Consider the following 23,365-nt stretch of genomic DNA (forward strand, 5'->3'; position numbering starts at 1 on the left):
TTGATTAGCTAGGTATGTGGATTGAAGATAGGCAAATGGCTTTCAGTCCAGAATAATGTGAGGTATTGCATGTTGGGAGATCAAACCAGGGTAGGACTTGTACAATGAACGGTAGAGCCCTGGGCAGTGTTGTGGAACAGAGGGACCGAGGAGTGCAAGTGCATTGTTCACTGAAAGTGGTGTCACAGGTAGATAGGATGGTGAAGATGGTGTTTGGCACACTGGCCTTCATCAGTAAGGGTATTGGGGATAGGAGTTGGGATTTTGCATTGCAGTTGTAGAAGATGTTGGTGAGACTGTACTTGGAGTATTGTGTACAGTTTTGGTCACCCTGTCATAGGAAAGATGTTATTAAACTAGAAAGAGTGCAGAAAAGATTTACCAGGATGTTGCCTGGACTTGGGGTCTTGAGTTACAAGGAGAGGTTGCACAGACTAGGACTTTATTCCCTGGAACATGGGAGATTGAGGGGCATAGACAGAATGAAAGCACAGTCTTTTTCCCAGGGAGGGGGTGCTAAAAACAAGAGGGCATAGGTTTAAGATCAGAGGTAAGAGATTTAAAAGGACATAGGAGCATGCAAGAGATGGTGTGTATTTGGAATGAGCTGCCAGATATAGTGGTTGAGGTGGGCACATTAGCAACATTATAAAAGCTATCTTGATGAGTACATGGATAGGAGAGGTTTAGCGGGCTAAGGGCCAAACATGAGCTGATGGGACTAGCTCACTGGACAACAGTCAGCATGGACGGGTTGGGCCGAAGGACCTGTTTCCATCCTGTATGATTCTAATCCACTATCCGATTGGTCTGAAATCCTAATGGTTTGGCATGTGGCTCAATGGGTGCTGTTTCCCACACTCCCTCTACTACACTGGGATCCTGGTTCCACATTTCCTCTAACACTCCGGACCCCTGGTTTTTGTGCCCCTTTAAACTAACCAAATTCACTAGACATTTTATTCTTTTATTGTGTATTGTGCAACATCTTAAAAGAAAGTGAATTGAGAGTTTTAGCGTATTGATCAGAATAACAACCAATAGTCCAGAAAAATCTGGCACCACTAAAGTGCTGAGCAGGCAAGATCAATGGAATTTTACTGTATTCCATTATTTACTGGCAATACTACTGCAATACATTTCCACATGATTAACTTGTTTTATCAGTCACGGACTTTCAGCATATAGTTTCATTGAGGTGGCTGATGAATGCTTTACCTGCTACTAGACCACTTGGATACGTTGCTGGGAATGACCTTCATATTGTCGTTTTCTGGCATTCATTTTCTTCTTGGGTTAGCTTAACTAATCTTGCACATGTGTTTGGAACAACATTGCAGTGCAAATTCAAGACATGTATGCTTGGTTTTTCCTACTTTGTTACGACTGTTCACACTCCAAACTTACTTTCTAACTGAAAAACACAGCATTTTCATCGTACATTCTCCTCTGGGGAAAGCAAACACATATTGAATTATTACATTTCCATAAGCATGACCATCTCAATGAATTCCACAATTTCAGGTAACAGCCATCTCTTATTTCTCATGGAGGTTCTTCTGATCGCTAACCAAAACATGCTGTAGTCAAATACAAGGTTAGCTAAAGGAGTTTTGCATAACTTTATTGTGAAGAATCCAATGGATTTTCAATTAAGAATTTGCTATGAATACACACCCAAGATCAGGAGAACTGTAGATAGAAAACTTGTTTTCATTTCCATGATATAGCCATTTAGTAAATGGGGAATTAATTTGTTTCCCAAAATCTCTCTATCCCACTATAAAAGCTTGGAATTAAATAAGCATGACAACTGTATGTGAAAAGCAAAACACTGCAAATGCTGGAAATACAAAATAAAAACAAAAATGCTAGGGAGATTCAGCAAGTTAGACAGCATCTCTGGAGAGAAAAACAGAGTTGCTGTTTCAGGTCAATAATCCTTCATCAGAAAAGTGAGAGAACAAATGTGTTATTTGCAAAGGGAAGGGGTGGAGGGAACAAAGGGAATGTCTGTGATAGGAAGTTTTCATTGCAATCTAAAAGGAAAATGAATGCTTGTTCATCAGAAATTCACTTGCCCTTTTCCAATTTAGTGTAATGTGTTCAGTGCTTTTGATCTATTTTATTTTACATTAGAGAAATCAAACACACACTGGGTGATCACTTGGCAAAACATCACTCATTATGCAAGAGTCATCCTGAGTGTCCAGCTGACCATCACTTTAATTTGCCATCCCACTCCCACACTGAAAGATATTTTAGGCATCCTACACTATATTTACAAAGCCTGACATAAACTCAAGGAACAGCACTTTATCTTCTATCTAGATGTATTGCAACCCTCATTGTTGAATATTGAATTCAATTTCAGATAACCAGCCTTTTCCTGTTTGTGATATAACATCAGCTTTGATGTAAAATATTCCATTAAGTAAGAAGTTCCATTTAAAAAAAACACTTGTATTAACATCTTGAACTACAAAGGCTTTCAAAGTGTTTCACATAAAGGAACTATTTGAGGTTTACCAAAAACTTACTCAGAGGTGGGTTTTTAAGTATAAAAGAGGAAACTGTATTGGACAAGCCAAATGATTTGTGCTTTAGAGGAAAAGGGTCCAGTGCGACTGAAGAATGCTAATTGTGAGACAAAGATGGGAAAGTGCATTTAAAACAAAAAGATAGAGGAGCACCTAATACAATGGGACTTGTAGTGATTGGGAAACAGCAATGGAACAATGGGAAATTTGAATCTGAGACATTGAGGGATCAAGGCTCAGTATGCGAGGATAAGTGTGATGAAGACATGACTTGATATGGGACAGGCATTCTAAATGAAGAATGGGAGGCCATTTCAGAAAAGCTTTGCATTAAGAGATCAATTATAACTCCACATTATATTGCTGAACGTGTTTAAAATTCTTATCAATGTTGTGTGAATTTTTCTGTTTGGAGTAGACATAATGACCTATACGGCCAGTGTGGAGCAAGATATCCTGAAGGCGACAGAAGTGAAAGAGTATTGGCTAGAATACAAAAACATTGGAAGTGTTGAACATGGTAAAATTATTGAGCATCGGGAAAATGAACTCCTCGAGATGGTCAGAAGTTTCAGTGAGATGGAAGGTAGTAATTTACTACAACTAACTAACCTCTAATTTCATCCTTTTTCAAACAATATGACACTAGCAATCCTCCAATCTTGTTGTACCTTTCTCTCAGTCAGAGGAATGAGAAATGATGATTAGAGCCTCCACAATTTCCTCCCTTCTGTCTTTTAGTAAGCTTGGCACATTTCATCTAGGCCTGATAATCTAGCAACAATAAAACCCTGATAATACACTAAGACTATTCAGAAATTCCGATGGTTTGGCACCTGGTTCACCAGGTAATGTTTCCTACACTCCCTTTCTGCTCACCAGGGCCCTGGTTCCTCTGGTTCTGTTTGCCACTCTCTCTTGAAACTTACCTGGTTCTGTTTTTTGCCTTCCCTTGGAATTTACCAGAACCTTTTCCAATGATTCTGGTAACTTGCTGGGTTCACTGGAACATTTGTCATTCTATTGTATAACATCTTTATTTTTGGAAAAAGTGAATTTAAAAACTTGTTGGATTATCAATAAGAATAAGATCTAACAGTCCAGAAAATGTGCTAGTCTGGCACCACCAAAGTCCCAAGTATGTCTGATTAACAGAGTTTTTCTGTACTTATAAAGATAAACAGTTAAAACTTCCTCTTACTGTGTAGATCCCATCTAATATTTCACTCTTCCCCATTTGCTACAATTTGTCAAGTGAATATTAGATTGTTTCCATGTTGCAATTTTGTTCTTAAAGATTTGACTTCAGATAATGAATGGTTTCATAAATAGGAGTTACCCTAAGCAATCCAGACTAGCAAATCATTTTTCATGTTTAAGAATGGTAAATGATTAGAGATGGAGAGGAATGTCAGTTGCTAAGCCTCAATGCTGGAAAGCTAATTGCAGCATTTGTTATCCAAGGTGACATTTACCAACTCAGGACATCAAGGACTGAATATAAAATCTATTTGAGCTGTCTGCTTTAACACTGTGCTTCTAATGTTCTTGAAATTATTGGGGCAGCTGTGATTTTTTTTTCACCTTTGTGTTTTGTCTGCCTTGAAAGATCACTTTCATAGAGCCTTGGAAAGGGTAAAAGAAGAAACTGATAAATTAGCAAAGGAGCAAATGGATGAAAAAAAGGCAAACGCTACACAGGTGACTGAAATGTTTAATTCATAATTCTGTTTTTCTTTTGCCACTGAAAATTGCAGTTATCCTACAGCAAAAGCTTAATTTCTAAAATCTGATAGTAATGGTGAAAATGAGCAGAACACACAATATCCAGGAGTCTGCTATCTTACTATTATCTGATCTTTACTTAAACTGGAAAATTTAATTTCACATGTCACGTGGATGTTGGTAATGATTCAAGGAGCTCTAAAACATTATCATTCAGAAGTGCCCTATACTCAGGTTTTAATCACAATGTCATACTGTATATACAGGTAACTTACACTAATATGATGAATTACTTTTGTCTATGCCACAAGGCAAATTCATAATATTAGTGCAAGTTACCTGACATATAACAAGATTACAAACATAAAATTGATAAATCAAATTCAAATCTATTTATTATTTTCCTTTAATAAACTTAGTAAGTGACCCTAATTGTAATGAAAACCTAACGGAAAGCTTTTACAGCCAAATTTTTAAAAAAATAGAAAAAATAGTCCCATTATGTGTTGTTAGAATATCCTTTCTGCTAAGAATTCTATTCAGCAACTTTAATTTTTACATGTATTGATATCATTTAACAATTCTGATTAGTTATTGGACATAAAATGGGCACAGTGTAGGCTATGGTCCCACTGTTAAATTTGCTGATTTTTTTTTCACCCAGCTATGCTAGGAAAGTCTAAAATGGGCATTAATATGCCTACACCAGTGAATTAGAGGCCTAATGTCTGTAGAAGGACTGCATCAAGAATCAGTTAAGGTATATTTAGCAGGCCATGCAGCCTTCAACTCCAAGTGTAAAAATTTGTTTAAAATTCTTCCACTGAAACCAGAAAGAACATGAGCTCTTCCCTTGTCTCCATTACTTTCTCTATTCCATCCTTTCCCCTCTCAATTCACCCAAATTTGTAGCTGGTTTGACATCAGCCTTCCATTTACAATTACCTGTAACTAGCAGAGGCAGCTGGCTCCAAACTGTGGTAACCAATTTCCTTCAACTTTTGCAATAACTTTAATGTTGAAAATAGCCCTAGAATAATTTACAGGCTATCACTTCTATAATAAAGTATCATTCTTACATAATCAAATCATTGTACAATAACTTAAATTTTCTAACTTTTTCAATCCATCACTCAGAACTAACCTTAGTAATAACTTAAACACACATTCTGCACTAGCACAAATCCCGTAAATGTTCACTGGCCATTATTTTTAAATGAGGATCAGCAATAGTGTTGCCAACACTGTATTACAACATACAAGGGCAGATTGTGGGAAGGGGTTGTTGTTTTGGGGGGGGGGGGGAGGGAAGAACTATAAAAAGCAACACTTTTACTTCAGACAACCAACATTTCCTATTCCCTTAAGTCAGGCAGATAGACACTACTGTGTGCACCCTCAGAAAACACTGTCCTTCACAGCAACAACTTGATATGGAAATCCCTTAAGTTTACAATCTTGTGCCTATCTCTAACAACAGTAAAATGTGGGAGAGGAACCATGGTGGCAATGGTAATTCAAAAAAATCTTACAGATCTTTGTGCCTCTAACAGTTGTTTAATGCAATCTCAAAGGGCCCTTTTAATGTCAGTAAGAATCCTGCCCAGGTGCATGCTGTTGCCCAGGCCCAGCACTAGGTTATCCTCCTGCAGTGATCCTGACCATGTAGAACTCAGGCATCAGCTGGCACCTGAGCATCCACTCCCAAAGAAATATTGGTTCTGAGTGGCCAGCCCTCGTTTTAATTTTTTTTTAAGTTTCAATGATTTAAATAACTTTTTAAATTGCTCTAATGTATTATTAGTAGTTTTAAATGCCTCTTACCATCAAAGACATTTTAAAAGCTATTAAGTTTTTTTACACTTGGTATCAAAGTTACTCAGGGCATCCCAGAGCTGGAGCTCAGGATACACTGTCTGAGGTCTACTTGCAGTAAAAAGCTTGTTGTGTGTCTCCAGACACCTGTTAGATTCAAGAATCCAAGCTCATTCCAATAACTTCCCTTTGAATACCCTGTAATGTCCCAAAACAATCCATCCCTGTTGTTTTACTTTGTTGTCTCCATTTATCCAGTTTTTGCAGTAGCTGTTTGTTCTCCTGCTGGTCACCAGTAGCTTGCTCTATATTACATTATCAATGCCTCTGCACCACGTACACAATGTAATTCTTTTCAAAAATGTTATTTCACAGAAAGCTATAAGTTATATGGGAAGACACAGTCGACAAGAAGTGAAAGAAAATGAATGGCTGAAGAAAGAGGTATAGAAATCTGGCTGGATTTTCCTACTGCATATTACATGCTTCAATTTGAATGTTCCAATGACAAGTGCAAAACCATTGAATACAGACTGATCTTTTGTGTATTGATGATTTCACTTTAATTAAAATATTTACTTTTGAGTCTGTTTGCAGCAGTGCCAATCAAGTGATCATCTGCTTTCTAAGATACTTTCATTTCCTGAATGCTGTTCAAGTGTGCTGATTCACTTGAGTGTATGAGAATTTGGGCAGAATCTCAACTATCACAAAGACTGATAACTGTGGTTGTTGGGAGCCAATTATCTCGGTCCCAGTGCGACGGTTGTTCCTCAAGATAATGTCGTATACCCATCTACTTGTGTTGCAAATATAATCCCTCATTTAAGTAGTTAGAATTATGGGAGTTCACTAATGATTGCACAAAGTAAAGCTCCATTTGCTATTCTTTGGGCACTAAATAGACTTATTACTTGTACAGAATCATTTAAAGATTTATTTAAATAGCTTCCCAGATAACTGTTCTCTAAATAACAGGGTATTTATTGTATGTAGATCCACATTGCAAAAATAGTTTGGACTAGAGATCATTTGGATAATAGCCAATCTGCCATTCTGACATAATATTGAATAAATAAAATGTTAATAAAAGTAAATTTGCTGGAAACTGCATGATGGAACCAGATATTCACTTTAAACCTCGTGTAAAGGCACGTTATCCAAAAGCTCCTACAATTGCAGAGATGATGCCGAGAAAATCAGTTAGGCAGCAGACTGCTATGAGGAGTTGGGATTAGGCAGTGGTGGGGGAGATGGTAGGAGACATGATTGTTGAGAGGTGAATTCTGTCAATGTGACTTTAGAAGAAGAGGTTGAGGTAGGTAGCATGCAGGAAGGAAAAAATCATTTGTCAAGGAAGTTAGGGTGTCTGAAGAGATCAACAGCAAGAAAGAGAAGAGGGTGCAAGCAATCACAGAGAACAGAGAACCTACTTAGATGGTGGGTATCCCAACTTCCCCTGCAACAGTTCTAGGAGGGTCCTGATTCCTTCAAATAAAATAGGCATCAATTTTGGGCAAGTGATATCAAAATGACTGTTGCAAGCCACTGTCTCTGCTTCCGAGACTTCTTGTTTCTCAGTTATCATGCAGCCTTTTCAACTTCTCGTTGATCTGAGCCGGGAACAAGACCACCTAGTATGCTGCTAGATGGAGGCAAGGACTCTTGCATCAAGGACAGAAACTTGGTTGTAGAGTCCTTTGAGACGAACTCTCCAGCGGTTACTCACCACCTCTCTGTCCTTGATAAGCTGTCAACAGGGTGGGACCTTGGGTGTTAGGGACTTGAACAGTTTTGGAGCACTGAAACATTCATGCATTTTGTTTAGCCATAAGTAGTTGTGCCTCCCATCACCTAAGCCCCAAGCTCTGGAAGTCCCTTTGCTGAAGCTCTATCTCCTGCCCCTTTGACAAGGATTTTGCCTCTGCCTCAACTACCTTCTTTAGAACATGGAGCAGTATAGCACAGGAAAAGGCCCTTCGGTCTATGATGTCTGTGCCAAGCATGATGCCATGAAAGGAGAAAGTATACAGTTAATGGTAGGCCCCTTAATAGCATTGAGGTACAAAGGGATCTTGGGGTCCAGGTCCATAGTTCACTGAAAGTGGCTACGCAAGTGGCTAAGGTGGTAAAGGTGGTATATGTCATGCTTGCCTTTATTGGTAGGGGTGTTATGGTGCAGTTGTATAAAACTTTAGTCAGACTGTACTTGGAGTATTGTGTGCAATTCTGGTCGCCCCGTCGTAGGAAGGATGTGGATACTGCAGAAAGGGTGCAGAAGAGGTTTACCAGGATGCTGCACAGGTATCCCTAATCTCCCAGCCTAGCTCATACATTGATATGTTGAGAAACAATTTTCTTTGTTTTTTTTTGTTTGTTTGCTTGCATTGGAAGCATACTGTATCTCTGTGTTTATCCGAGTCCCTCTCATCTCCCTCCTGCTTTCACATAGTCATAGACTAGAAAGTCTACATTTTCATTCAAGAAACATTCATGCATTTTAGCTGGCCATTAGTAGTTGTTCTTCAGTCACCTGAGCACCAAGCTCAAAGGCCCTCGCAAAGCATTTGGCAAGTTGGCCTTCATCAGTCAAGGCACTGAGTATAGGAGCTGGTGATATTATGTTGTAGTTGGTCAAGATGTTGGTGAGGCCACACTTGGAGTATTATGCACAGTTTTGGTCACCCTGTTCTAGGAAGGACATCATTAAGCTGGAAAGAGTGCAAAGAAGATTTACAAGAATGTTGCCAGGACTCAAGGGCTTTGACTTGAGGGCAAGGTTGGGCAGATGAGGACTTTATTTCTTGGAGTGGAGGAGACTGATGGGAGAGTGAGAAAAGGGACAGAGGGGGAGTAGTCCACTGGAAGTTGGAGAATTCAATGTTTATGCTGTTGGGTGTAGACTACGGTAGTGGAGGAGTCTGAGGACAAGCATGTCAGTGTGGGCGTGGGGAGGGTAATTAAATTGGTTGGCAACCAGGACATATGGCCACGGCAGACAGAGTGCAGGTGCTCAGCAAATCGGTCACCCAGTCTGTGTCCAGTATCGCTGATGTAGAGGATGCCACATCAGGAGCACTGGATGCAATATATAAGGCCTGAAGATATGCATGTGAATGACTGCCTCACCTGGTAGGACAATTTAGGGCCCTGGATGGTGGTGAGGGGGGAGGTGTAAGGACAGATGTTACACCTCTTGTGGTTACAGGAGAAAGTGCATAGGGAGGAAGGGGGATGGGTGGGGAGGGATGAGCGGACCAAGGAGTCTTGCGATGAGGCCTTCCACTCCAGGACATCTGAGATGTCCTCCTTTTCCAGAAAACGGGGGTTCCTCCCCAGTGTTATTGGTGGAGTCCTTACCTGTGTCTCTTTTATTTCCCCGCACTGCTGCTCATACCAGCTCCTCCACCCCCAAACACAAAGGGATAGAGGTCCCCGGTCCTCACCTATCACCCCACCAGCCTACACGTCCACAACTTCTGCCAGATGCAACGTGATCCCACCACCATCCACCTCTTTCCCCTCCCCACACCTTTCTGCTTTCTGCAGGGATCATTCTCTCCATGACTCCCTGGTCTGCTCATCCCTCCTGTGTTCATGGACTTTAGCCATCAAGCATTCGACAAGACTCTTCATGGTTGGTTGATCAGGAAGATTAAGATGCAGGGGATCCACAGTGACTTGATAGTTTGGATTCAGGATTGGGTTGCCCATAGAAGAGGGTAGTGGTAGAAGGGTGTTAATTCTGTCTGTGACCAGTGGCATTCCACAGGGATTGGTACTGGGACCTCTGTTTGTGATTTATAGAAATGACTTGGATAAAATGTAGATGAGTGGGTTAGTTTGCAGACAATGCAAAAATTAGTGGAGTTTCAGACACTGAAGGTCATCAAAGGATACAGCAGAATGTAGATCAATTAGTTATGGATGGAGAAATGGCAGATGAAGTTTAATCCATGCAAGTGTGAGATGTTGCACTTTGAAAGGTCTAATGTAAGGGGAAGTAGACAGTTAATAGCAGGACCCTTAACAGCATTGATGTACAGAGGGATCTTGGGGTTCAAGCCCATAGCTCACTGAAAGTAGCAATGCAAGTAGATGGTGGTAAAGGCAGCAAATGGCATGGTTACCATCACGAGGGGCATACAGTGTAAGAGTCAGGAAGTCATTAGACAATTGTATAAAATGTTGGTTAGGCCACTCTGCATTTCTGGTCACCCCATTAGACGGAAGATGTGGAGGCTTTGGAGATGGTAAATGTCTTCTGCACCAGGATGCTGCCTGGATTAGAAGGTATTAGCTATAAGGATTGGACAAACTTCGACTGTTTTCACTGCAGCGACGGTAGCTGAGGGGAGACCTGATAAGTTTATAAAATTATTAGAGGCATAGATAGGGTAGAGAGCCAGAATCATCTTCCCAGGGTAGAAGTGGTGAGTATTATAAGGGCATAGCTTTAAGGTGTGGGGGGGGGATTTAAAGGAGGAGTGGGGCAAGTTTTTTTTTTACAAGAAGAACAGTAGGTACCTGGAACATGCTGTCAGGGGTGATAGTGGAAGCATATACGATAGTAGCATTCAAGAAGCTTTTAGATGGACACATGAATATTAGGGGAATGGAGGGATATGGATCATGTGCAGGCAGAGGGGGTTAGTTTAATTCAGCATCATGCTCGGCCCAGATATAATAGACTGAAGGGCCTGTTCCTGTGTTAGTACTGTTTCATGTTCTAAAGAAAGTAGTTGAAACAAGTACAATAATGACATTCAAGAGACTTTTGGGATAATTATATGGGTAAAAAAAGGTTTAAGGAGATCCAGCCAAACATGGGCAAATGTGACTGCTTTGGTCTACACCTTGGTAAGCAGAGATGGGTCAGGCTGAAGGGCCCATTTCAGTGCTGTATTACTCGACTCTAAAACACAGATGAAAATGAAAGGGTTTATTTACTTTCAAAATTTCTCAAATTAGCAGGAGCTTTCAGCTTGGCAATTTCCTTAAAGTAATTTTGAAACAAGAGACCATGCAAGACAGAGAACCATTCTCTGAATTGTCTAGCCCAAATGTATCATCTGATACTATGGAACACATAAATACTTAAGTTGCAGGAGCTGTTAATAACTGCTCTGGTAAAAATACAGTAAGCTCTGGCAGGCATAGTACTGTAACAGTTAGTGTAACACTATTACAGCACAAGCAAACAGGGTTCAATTCTGGCCACTGTCTGTAAGGAGTTTGTATGTTCTCCCCGTGTCTGTGTGGGTTTCCTCTGGGTGCTCTGGTTTCCTCCCACATTCCAAAGACATACAGGTTAGGAAGTCATTGGCATGCTATTTGGGCACCGGAAGCATGGTGACACTTGTGGGCTGCCACCAGAACACTCTATGCAAAAGATATATTTCACTGTGTGTTTTGATGTACATGTGACTAATAAAAATCTTATTTTGTATCATTCAAATTCAGGCTTTTGGAAGAGATTGAGAGCTTCAATTAAACTACTGAAATTTTTTTTTAAAAAAAACAATATTAATGAAATGATGTTTTTGTGGAAGAATGTATTAGTTTATTTACCTTGTTGATATTACACATCTTTAAATTTTAATTACTATAAGAAAATTTGGATGGGGTTTTCTTTTAAATCCTGAAGGGAATTTGGCAACAAACTGATAGCTAGAAGTTGATGTACTCAGTGTTTTCCAAGAGAAATGTCTGAATCGATGGTTTCCAAGTTTAATATTGAAAAGGATTAAAGTTTGCAGTCAGAAAATCTCTTACATATACCTATTTTTCTAAACAAGAAAACTATGGATGTGTAATCTCCCAAATGATAGTTTTCAACATCAATTTGTTGAAATTGATTAATCAGTTAATATAGATTTTCCTCGGAAATAAATTAAATTTGTATTATTGAGACCAGAATGAATTATTTAGTTTGACAACTTTGCTGTAAAATACTCTTTGGTAGAATTCTTTATTAATTTCATTTGTTTTCTTTTTACTTATGGAGCTTAAACAATACAGTATGGAAGTTGCTAATATAGAACAAGCTGTTCAGAAGGTTGAAGAGGAAAATCTAGAAATTTTGAGTCAATTGTTTGATTGTCAGATCAGTGACCTTAATGTATGCAGGTAACACCTATATTTACTTAAAGTTCTCCCATCTTATCTAAAGTGAGATCATATAGATTAATATGCTAGCTCAATATATCAACTATTGGACCATAATCTTTTTACTGCTTTGATATCAGTACAAGTTGAAGTTTCAGTAAAATGAATCAACCAAGCTTTAGGTATTTCTGTGAATAGGTTCAAATAGTACTGCTCAAAATGGTGTATATTTATCCTTTCAACCTTTAACTGTTGATTATCCTTTTAATGCAGAAATTGCCAAGTGTTACATTTTGGAAGGGATGTATAATGTATATAAACTATAGGAGACAGTTCTTAAAAGGGTACAGAAATAAAAAGATCCTGGGATATTTATGCATATGTAATTTGAGAAAATAATTAAAGCATACAGGATCTGGGCTTAATAAATCACATTATCGAATACATGAACTTTTATAATGCACTCTTTTTGCCACAACTGAAGTAGTGTGTTCAGTTCTGGCCACCATACTAAAGGGAAAAAATGTGAGGACCTTAGAGGATGCAGAAGAGATTATAAATAATGATACCAGGGACAATTTTAGTTACATGGATGGAATGGGGAGACTGTTGTTCTCAGTGTTTGAGAACTGATTAAATAGAGATCTAATAGAAGTCTTTAAAATTATGAAGGGTCTAGACAGAGTAGACAGAAAGAAACTGTTCCTGCTGGTGGAAAGGTTAAGAACATGTAATGAAGCTGATCAGATGTAAAGATAGAAACAGTTTAATTTGTGGTATTCAAAAGAACTATATAATTATTAGAAAAGTAAACAATCACCCTCTACAAGTAAAGGGTAAGTGTTATCTAATGGTGCTTTGTCTGTTGGACTTAGGAACTTGGTTGAGATTTGTGCAGTTGGACCCAAAGACCATGATGCCAGCTTACTGGAAGGTAACTCAGCTGAATTGGATCACAGAGGCGAAACCTCAGGTAATAGTGACAAAGCAAGTATCTCTAAACCATGCAAGGATTCTCCTTGAAAGTCAGAATCAAACTTTGATGGATTTTGCTCTGTTGTGTTATACAATGAATTATAGAAAATGTAATGACTTTAAAACAAAAATAGGGTTAGAAAGTTGAAAACAAGATATTCATTATTTTTTTGGAATCAACAATACTTGCACAACATTTGATATTCAGTTAATGCCATTTCAATTAAAGTACGAAATACAATGATTTACAATCTGATGAAAGGGAAAGGAATCGTCCTGCTGATCCCCACCTACCCATCTGCTTCAGCTGATGGATCAGTACTTTGCTGTGTTGGACAGCACTTAGAAGCATTGAGGGTAGTAAGAACACAGAATATATTCTGAGCGAAAGACTTCAGTGTCCATCAGCAGTGTAGCTTGGTGGCACCTAAATTGGCTGAGTCTTGAGGAGCACTCTTGTCAGATTGGGCCTGAGGTAGGTCATAAAAGAACCAATGGGAGGAAAAATATACTCAACCTTTTCCTCGTCAGTTTACTTGTTGTAGATGTATCATTCTACAAATAGTGTCATGAATTAATCAGTACAGTCTTTGTGGAGAGGTCATCCCATCTTTACACTGAAAACCCCTTTTATCGTTTTTCACCTCTGGTCTGTAACCTTACAGCTTAACATGTCTCACTCCACATCATCCTCAAACCAGGGGTCTAAGCCCACCTGCAATGTAGTAGAGCAGGTCAGAAACACACCAGGCATACCTCATAACTTTGCTTATGAGCAGAAATAATCCAATAAAAATGCAGTCAAGTTACGAATAATCAGGCAGCAGTGATTAGAGGGATCAGATCGTCCAGCTGTCAGTAAGCTTGTGGATGAAGACCAGTCAGGGGCAGGTTGGCCATTTAAGGTGAACAAGGGCATTGCTACGCTGGACTAACATGCTACACCCCAGTTTGACAGCATATGGAGTTTTTTGCTAATGACCTATTGCCCTGATTTCAGGCATATTATGTGGAAATTCAAAATGAGCTGCAAATGTTACTTAGTCACCAATTTAATGAAAAATGCAAAGCTGAATGGTCTGGAATTGCCTTTTGTTGCCAGCCAGCACTGATGATTTGGTAATTGCAAGCTGGATGTTGGTAGGTTTTCTTAATTACAAGATGTGATGTCTGTTAATTTAATAGGTTCTTACATTTCATAAAAGGGCAGTTTTTTGAAAATGTAGTTACATTTGAGTTTTCGAAAAAAGAATCCACGGTGGGGGGGTGGGAGGGTGAGCCAACAAGTAGGACCTCCTACGTACCTGGTCATTGTTTCTTTGTCCACAACTCTGGGGAGAAACTAAAAGAATGTACCATTTGAATTGCAGCTCTAACATGGTTAGAAGTGGGGATGTTTGCTGATGAATGCAGTTTTCACTTCCATTTGCAGCTTCTCAGATAATGAAACTATCCTAGTATGCAGCAAGAAATGATGTGCCACACAAGCTCTAGGCAATGATCATTTCTATCAAAAGTCAGTCTTAACCTCCTTCACTTGACATTCAAACCACCAAAACCATCATTATCTTCCTGGGAGTTGTGATTAGAAACTTAACTGAACCAGTTACAAGAGCACATCAGAGGCTAGGTATCTTGCAGTGAGTGACTTCTCATGACTCATACAGCACAGAAATAAGCCCTTCGGCCCAACTCGTTCATGCCTTTCTACATGAATCCCATTTGCCTGTGTTTGACCCATATTCCTCCAAACCTTTACAGCCTACGTACCTACCCAAATGTCTTTTAAACATTTTAATTGTACCTGCCTCCTTTGGCAGCTCATTCCATGTACCCACCACCCTCCGTGTGGGGAAAACTTGCCCCTCAGATCCCCTTTACATTAAACCTATGCCCTCTAATTTTACACTCCCCTACCCTGGGGAAAATAGCTGCAACTGCCTGCCTTTTCTATGTATCGCAATTTTATAAACCTCAAGGTCATCCCTCAGCCCCTTTCATCTAGGGAAAACAGTCCCATCGTATCCAATCTCTCCTTATAACTCGAGCTGTTCCGTCCAGGCAACATTCCTGTGAATCTTGTCTGCATCCTCTCTAACTTAATCACATCTTTCCTATAGTGTGGCAAGCAGAACTGCACACAATACTCCAGGTGTAGTCTAACCAACAATTTGTACAACTGTAACATGACATCCCAACTCCTAGACTCGTGCTGCACTTGCTTTCCAGTACCACATACAAATCAGTCCCCTATACCAATGAAAGCATGACGGTCTTCCCCAGATGAAAGGGGCTGAGGGGTGACCTTAGAGGTTTATAAAATTACGAAATTGCAACACTGGGTTCTGTCTTTTTATTCATACACAGGATGTGGATTTTACACCTTGCACTGCACTGCTGCCACACAAGAACAAATTTCATGACATCAGTAATAATAAACCTGGATTCAGATTTGCTACTTGGGTTAGACCACATTTAGAATTCTATGCTCAGCTATGGTCTCGAAATGAAAAAATAAAAGTGAAATAAAATGATAGAATGAGATTGATACCAGAAGATATAACTATCAGGAAACACTGAACAAGCCATGACCTCTTTTTAATCTAAAAATAAAGGTGGAGCTTCTGGAAGTCCTTAAAAAAAATCAGGAAAGGTTTGAAAGCACACGTGGGGAAGATGCTTCCATTTTCAGAGTCACTAGTTCAGATTCATTGAAGCCTACCGTAAAAATCACCTGAAGTCAGATTGAGACACATGACCTCACTGGTACTGGGCATGAGATAAAGCTCACTGCTTCCACTACTCCATTCAATGTAGTGTTAAATTACTTACTTGTTGATCTTACAGAAATCAATGATATAAACTCCAATCTACTGAAACCCAAGTGCAAAACACTCTTGCCAGTAGAGAAGGAAGTTTCCTCAATGTTTTTAAGAGAGGAACAGGCAGAAAATGAAGAAACACAGTTCCAATTAAGCAAGTCTGTATCGCAGAATCTCACATATTTGCTGCAAGATGATGAAAAGTTCTTGGAGGTTAGTCAAATAAATAATTTTTTTTTTAAAATGCTGCACAGAATGCATTAGAGATAAAGATAAATTATATAGTTCAAGGTTAACTCATTATGTAGCATACTTGGGAAACAGTCTTGAATACATTTTTTTATATAGAGATACAACAATTAATGTCAAGAGTAAAAGTATTGATTCACTGTTCAGGAAAAGTAAAATAGGTCATGACACAAATGCAAACCTTGATAACAGAGTGCAATTCCAACATCATATGATAGGGAAAACTGCGTTGTGAAGTTTCATTGTCATCAACAGCCACCTTCATTTCCCATCAACAGTTTAATTGGGACATAGTGAACTGGCCTCATTCTAACATTCACCAGCTTTCCATTACCCACATTATTTTTCCTTCTAATGGTGTCATCTCATTTGTAAAATTCTCAAAAGAAATGTATCAAACATTATGATTATGTTATCAAAATGCATACAACATATCCATGTTACCTGCTGAGTGTCCAGCATTTTGTTTTCATTGCATATTTTACAAATACTCACATTCATAATACATCACTTTTCAATGTTGCATCCCCTCACAATGCTTTGGGGATTAAACACATACAATAGGATATCCAATTGTTTGGAAATCGGAATGGTTCAGACCTACTCCTTAAACTCTTGGGTCTCATCTCCATGTTCCTTATTAACTCACCAGAGCCCCAAAGGTAACACTCCTTTTCAACGCCCTGGGTTTGGTTTCCAACTGGCATTTTAAATTCACCAGGGCCCCATTTCTAGCACTCCCACTAAAGTCACCAGGTTTTGTTCCTTGCTTTCTCTTTAAATTCACCTGGTTCACTGAAAAAAATTAGTATACTACTGTGTAACATCTTAAAAAATGAATTGAGTTGGGATATAAATATGAGTAACATCTGGAAAATCGGTCAGTGCAGCACAAAAGTCCTGTATTATCCAAATTGGTATCGGTTTATTATTGTCACTTGTACCGAGGTACAGTGAAAAACCTGTCTTGCATACCAATCGTACAGGTCAATTCATTACACAGTACCGTTACATTGGGTTAGTACAGAGTGCATTGATGTAGTACATGTTAAAAACAATAACAGTGCAGAGTAAAGTGTCACAGCTTGAGAGTGCAGTGCAATAATGTGCGAGGTCACAACAAGGTAGATCATGAGGTCAGTCCATCTCATCGTATAAGGATTCAATGATTAAAATATTGTGAAAAAAAAACTTTGCACTTTTTGTTCTTGGATTTGCTTCATTTCTAGGAAATAAGCATTTTGGGAAATAGTTCTAGCCACTTCATTAACCCATGCTATTAACTTATTCATGTTCTTTATTTTCTAATTTATAAAATAATAAAATTCAAGTTTAATCATATTTGAGTGTTATCCTTTTCCATGCATAGATGTGATCAATCTGAATTTTTATTTTAAGTTTAAAATGCACCATACTTTTTTCATAGATCAGATTGTTTCCCCTTTGGAGGAAATACAGATGAATTCCCTTCATGATTGCTGTATACAAGTCTCACTGCAGTAGAGCTGAGAAGCTTCTTTTGTCACTATTCTTAAGTGCCTGAGCTATATGTCACCTGTCACTTTAATTCCCCATCCTGCTCCCACTTTGACCCCTCTTTGGTCATCTACACTATTCCAGTGATATCCAGTGTAAGTTCAAGGAGCAGCACTGTCTTCTATTTGGGCACACTGCTGTCCTCTGCACTCTATTGAATCCAAGAGTTTTGGGTAGCCACTATTTTGCCCTCTACAGACAAAGCTGGATATTTCAGTTTTCATGTTTCTTTTCACTTCTGCCTCTGACTCCTGGTACCTAAAATAATGGTTACCCTGATAACTTCAATCTCCACACTTATCACTTCTGTGTTGCCTCTAAACTTGGCTATTCAAATACATGCTGGACTGTCTTCACACCTAATGCAATCTATTAGGCATGAGATCATACTGTCATATCCCTGCCTCCTTGATGCAGACTGACCACAGTTAAGCAGTGCCTTAATCCTTAATTGTAAGTTTATTCATCTTGTCTTTAGATATCTCCCACCTCTCCCCATCTCCAATCTCCTCCACAAGCCTTTATATCTGCACCAATTCTGGCCATGTGCATCCCTAATTTCAACACTGCACCATTTGCAGCTTGCCTTCAGTTGCTGAATTGCCTTCCCAAGCTGCCCGATTTTCCTTAAACATGCTCTTCAATACCTACTTCAATTAAACTTTTAATTATCTATCCTAATAGGCCTAGATATAATTGCATTCTGCTCACTGTCCCACAGATCCACCAACAACCTCCACTGAGCTCAACTTGTCTCCAACTTTCATTCCTGTGCATTGCAATGCAGATGATCCATGAAAGCATCTTCAAAGGCTGAAATACCACCTGCACAATCAGCTCAGACACTGCTCAATTCATCACACCCCATCACTCCACCAGCCAACTAGGGTTTGTACACAAAAATCATAGATCATCTTCCTGTCAATACATCTGACCTCCCATTCTTCCAGCAGACTTTGTGTCAAGTCCAAGACTGAAACACAAACATCCTGAGCTCAAAGACCAGATGTACTTTGTATTTGGCCCCTCAGATTTACTGCAGGGATGGCTGATGTGTGACTCTATTTGAATGACACTACTGACCTTTATGACAAGGGGTATATTTTTCTGTGCATTACATTGTCTGTATCTTAAAGTACAAAAAGTGCATTCAGTATTTTAAAATTAAATTATTTAAATGTGAACTGTTTTTAAATGTGTCCGATAATCTGACTGTGATAAGTCTGGCCTCTGGCTCTATCTCGTCTTACAGGTCCACAAGTATGGAGAACCAGCTGGCCCCATTTCATGTGCCTGTGTCAGATTATATTGTTCAAAGGCTACTTGGAATTTTGTAGGATCTTGAAGGTTATGATATAATTGAGTGAAATATTTCTAATTTGCAATCCAGCATTTAGAGTGTGGTGCATTTGAGCAGAGGCTGTTGCACGTAAAAGGTCAAGCTATGTCGTTTCAAGCAATTGAGCAACCTTCCAGTCAAGGCAAGAAAGATGAACAAAGAGAACCAAGTGAAGCAGAGCTGGGATGGCCTGTCACTGGTACAATGCTGAGATCTGTTATTTCATAGGTATTAAAATTCTTACTTTACAATCAATAGTTCACGTGAAGATGAAAGTGCTTCTGCATCACAAACTGGAGTTTCAAGTTGCCAGTAATTTAATCTATTTCTCTTCCCACCAAGCCCAGATATATGAACATAGCCTCACTTTGAGGAGCAGTTCAATAGACAAGCTCCTCTGGAATAAACAACTGCAGCAACTTCACTGGACTTTAAGATAATTAAAAGCAGAAATTTGAAATGGCAGCTTATTAAATATAAGCATCAGATTAAAACTCTCTTGGCAACTTGAAAGTTTATTTTAATGAGCTTGATAACTGACCATATGTATATCAATACTTAAAACTTTGCTGTAAACTTTACAGGAAATAAAATGCTCAGTGTCTGCAAAACTTGGAAGAATGGAATCCTTAAGGAAATGAGTATCCATTATATGCAAAGTCAACAACCACCCATTAATAAACAACAATACTGAAAATATCCTGCATCTCAGGCTGGAGAATGACTATAAGGATACAAGTAGCAGGAGTAGCAGTCCTTTCAAACCTGCTTTGCCATTCAGCAAGATTATGACTGATCTGCCTCAGCACAATTTTCTTGATCTCCTTATCATTTTGATTCCCTTATTATTATTGAGTGAGGCATGATAGCCCTCTGGGTAGAGTTCAACACTGTCCTAAACTGTCATCCCTCCTTCCAAGACTGTGATCCTCACGTCTAGATACCTCAGACAGGGAAAACATCATCCTTGCAACCAGCCTGTCAAGTCTTGTAATAATTTTGGTGTTTCCAAAGAGGACAGAAGATCATGAGTTCAGGGAGAGGTAGATGTATAATCTGGAGCAGGTCAGTATTGATCACGTAAAGCTTGATAAATGCCCAGGGCTAAATGAGATCAATAGGAAGCAAGGAAGGAAATAACTGTGGTCCTAACAGAGATGTTTGCATCTTTGTTAGCCACAAGTGAGGTGACAGATGGCTGGAGGATAGCCAATGTGCTTCCTTTAAGAGCAGCAGGGATAAGCCAGCAAACTAGAGGCCAGTGAGCCATACATCAATGGTAGGGAAAATACCGGAGAAAATCCTATGGGATAGGATATGTACATCTGGAAAGGCAGCACCTGATCATGGATAATCAGCATGGCTTTGTGCAGGGGAAATCCTGCCTCAATTTTTTCGAGAATGTGACCAATAAGATTGGTGAAAGCATGATGGCAGATGTTGTCTAAATGGACCTTAGTAAGGCATTTGTCAAGATCCCACATGGTAGGGCTGGTCCCAAAAGATTAAGGCATAAGATCCATGGTGAGCTGGCTAATTAGATCCAAAACTAGCTTAGTGATAGAAGGCAGGGGATAGTATGAAAGGATGCTTTCCTTACTGGAAGTCTGTGACTAGTGGTGTACCGCAGGAATTGATGCTGGGACCCTTGTTGTTTGTGATATAAATGACTTCAGTGTGAATGTAGAAGGTTTGATTAGTAAGTTTCTGGAAGATATGAAAGTTCATAATATTGTTGGAAAGTGAGGAAAGTTGTTTAAGGCTGCAGTAGGATATAGATAGACAGATGGGCAGAGCACTGGCAGATTGAACTTAATCCCAACAAATGTGAGGTGATGCATTTTGGGAAGTCAAGGAGGGATAGGATGCAGGCAGTAAGGAATGTTGAGGAACAAAGGGGTCTTGAGATTCAAGTCCAAAGTGGCAACACAGGTAGATAGGATGGTGAAGGCAGCACGCTTGCCTTTCTAGGTCAGGGCAAGGAATATAAAAATTGGGACATTATATTGCACTTTACAAAACACTGGTTAGACCACACTTGTGTAGTTCTGGTCACCAAACTATACGTTGTTGATGCATTGGAGAGTACGTTGCTAGTACTGGAGGACTTTAGTTATGGGAAGAGATTGGATAGGCTGGGTTTGTTTTCCTTGGCGTGAAGGAGGCTGAGGGATGACATGATAGCAGTATATAAAGAGGCATAGATAAGGGAGATACTCAGAATCTCTATCTGCCATAGTAGTGGTATCAAAAATGAGGAGGTTTAAGGTGAGAGAAGTTTTCAGGGGGATTTGCGGGGTAACTTTTTTTTAAATGTTATATACATAATACACACACACAGTGGTTGATATCTGAAACTTGCTGCCAGAGGTGGTTGTGGGGTCAGATAGTCACTACATTAAAATGACATTTAGAGAGGCACTTAACTAGTCAAGGCATAGAAGGATACAGACGTAGTGCAGGCAAGTGGGATTAGTATGGATGGGCAAGGTGGTCAGCGTGGGCTGAAAGGCCTGTTTCTGTGCCGTACAACTCTGACTCTAAACTTGAGAGAATACAAGCCCAGTCTACTTAATCTTTCCTCGTACAGAAAACCTGCATTCCTGAAACCAGCCTTGTGAATCTTTGCTGCACTTCCTGTATAGCAAAAACATCCTTAGTTAAGCAGACAAACTGGACACAATATTCCAGGTGTAATCTCACCAAGGCCCTTTACAATTGCAGCAAGACTTCCTTAAGCCTAAATTCAGATTCTCTTTTAATAAAGGCCAACATACTATTTGCCCTCCTAATCACATGCACATTGGCTTTCAGTGACATGTGTACAAGCACTTGACCATCAACACCAAGCAGTCCCTCACAATTTAAAATACTCTGCTTTTCTGTTTTGTGCATCAAAGGGGATGAGCTCAGTTTTCCCTATTACATTCCATTTGTGTTCTTGCCCACTCCCTCAGCTGGTCCATACCCCCTTGAAGCCTATTTTACATCCTCCTCTGTACTCACAATCCCAGGTTTGAAAATATGACCTTTGGACAACTCCACCAAAACACTGATTTAGATATCATAAAACAATTCTTGTGCTACCACACTAAGTACAACTTGCCAACCTGAGGAGGTTGTGTGTGTTTATTCATGTGTCCAATAACTAGTTCTCAATGCATGTCAGTGTATTACCCCCAAATGCAGCCTCTGATCTTGTTGAATAGCCTCCTGTATGGGATCATCTTATAAAAAAGCTTCCAAAAATCCAAGTACACCACATCCCCTAACATTCTTATCATCTATTCTATTGGTCATATCAACAAAATCCACCAATCAAATGCAATTTCCCTTTAATAAATCCATGCAGACTCTGCTCAATGCTATCATTCTTTCCTTGATATCCTGTTATTATATAAAAAAAGATTCAGCATTTTCCCTCTCACAGATGTTAGACAACAGGTGAGTACTTCTCCATTTTCCCTCTCCCTTCAAGTAGTGAGGTCACATTTTCTGACCCACTAGAACAATTCCAGAATCTATAGAATTTTGGAAGATGATAACCAGACCATCCATTATCATGCCAGTTACCTCACTGATGATGTGAATAACACTCAAGGAACACCTGGCATCAAAGTTCAGGATTCTTTATTCCATACCTCTACTAGGAATATTGGACAGATGCACAAGCTTGGTGACAAGGGGAAAATATGTGTATTTGTTAAGAGCATGTGGGGTTCCCAGGCTTGCAATACTGCACAGACCAAATTTACAGACATCAAATGCTGGTTCAATGTAAAAAACATTGATTTAGCAGAGCTGGAAGCAGCACATATCCATAAGTCACCAACAACAATGGGCAGGGGTAGTCAACTTCCATAAGCATAAGCAGACAACCAAAGTTTAGAACATCAACTGGCATTTATAAAACATAATTTAAAGCAATGCAATGGCCCAATACACTTCATTCCAATGCAATCACACAAAAATTGACACTTATAATAAAAGAGCCAATGCTGAGTAAGTTTGTAATGAAGTTCTTAAAAGGAAAGGATTAGGCCAATGAGTTTTGCCCCTAGGTAGCTGAAGAATTGGTGTTGAAAAGTCAGTTCCAAGCCAAGTAGGATAGTTGGGTTTGGAGAGTCAGCTAAAACAGAGACCAGGATGTATCTGAAGGCAAAGGATTAAGATTTGCATTAGGAACCAAAGACAATTGCTTCTGTCTTGACCACTGTTCAGTCAGAACAAATTGTGGCTCTTCCAAGTCTGGATCT

General features: G+C 39.3%; 1 protein-coding gene across 3 annotated transcripts in view; it reads left to right on the plus strand.

Annotated features, from left to right (window-relative positions):
- ccdc83 (coiled-coil domain containing 83) overlaps positions 1-19,712 on the plus strand; it is a 32,614-nt gene extending 12,902 nt beyond the window's left edge. The window contains exons 5-11 of one of the 3 annotated variants that reach the window (XM_052025999.1): positions 2,959-3,126; positions 4,150-4,241; positions 6,456-6,524; positions 12,088-12,209; positions 13,064-13,161; positions 16,011-16,198; positions 19,161-19,712. In XM_052025999.1, coding sequence (XP_051881959.1) covers positions 2,959-3,126; positions 4,150-4,241; positions 6,456-6,524; positions 12,088-12,209; positions 13,064-13,161; positions 16,011-16,198; positions 19,161-19,337 — 914 coding nt within the window. In that variant the 3' untranslated portion in view covers positions 19,338-19,712. Of the gene's footprint in view, positions 1-2,958; positions 3,127-4,149; positions 4,242-6,455; positions 6,525-12,087; positions 12,210-13,063; positions 13,162-16,010; positions 16,199-19,022 lie in introns of all 3 variants that reach the window. The other 2 variants (XM_052026000.1, XM_052026001.1) reach the window with 2 other exon arrangements.
- The last annotated feature ends 3,653 nt before the right edge of the window (positions 19,713-23,365 follow it).

Source organism: Pristis pectinata, chromosome 11 (assembly GCF_009764475.1).
Source record: "Pristis pectinata isolate sPriPec2 chromosome 11, sPriPec2.1.pri, whole genome shotgun sequence".
In the NCBI taxonomy this organism is placed as follows: Eukaryota; Metazoa; Chordata; class Chondrichthyes; order Rhinopristiformes; family Pristidae; genus Pristis; species Pristis pectinata.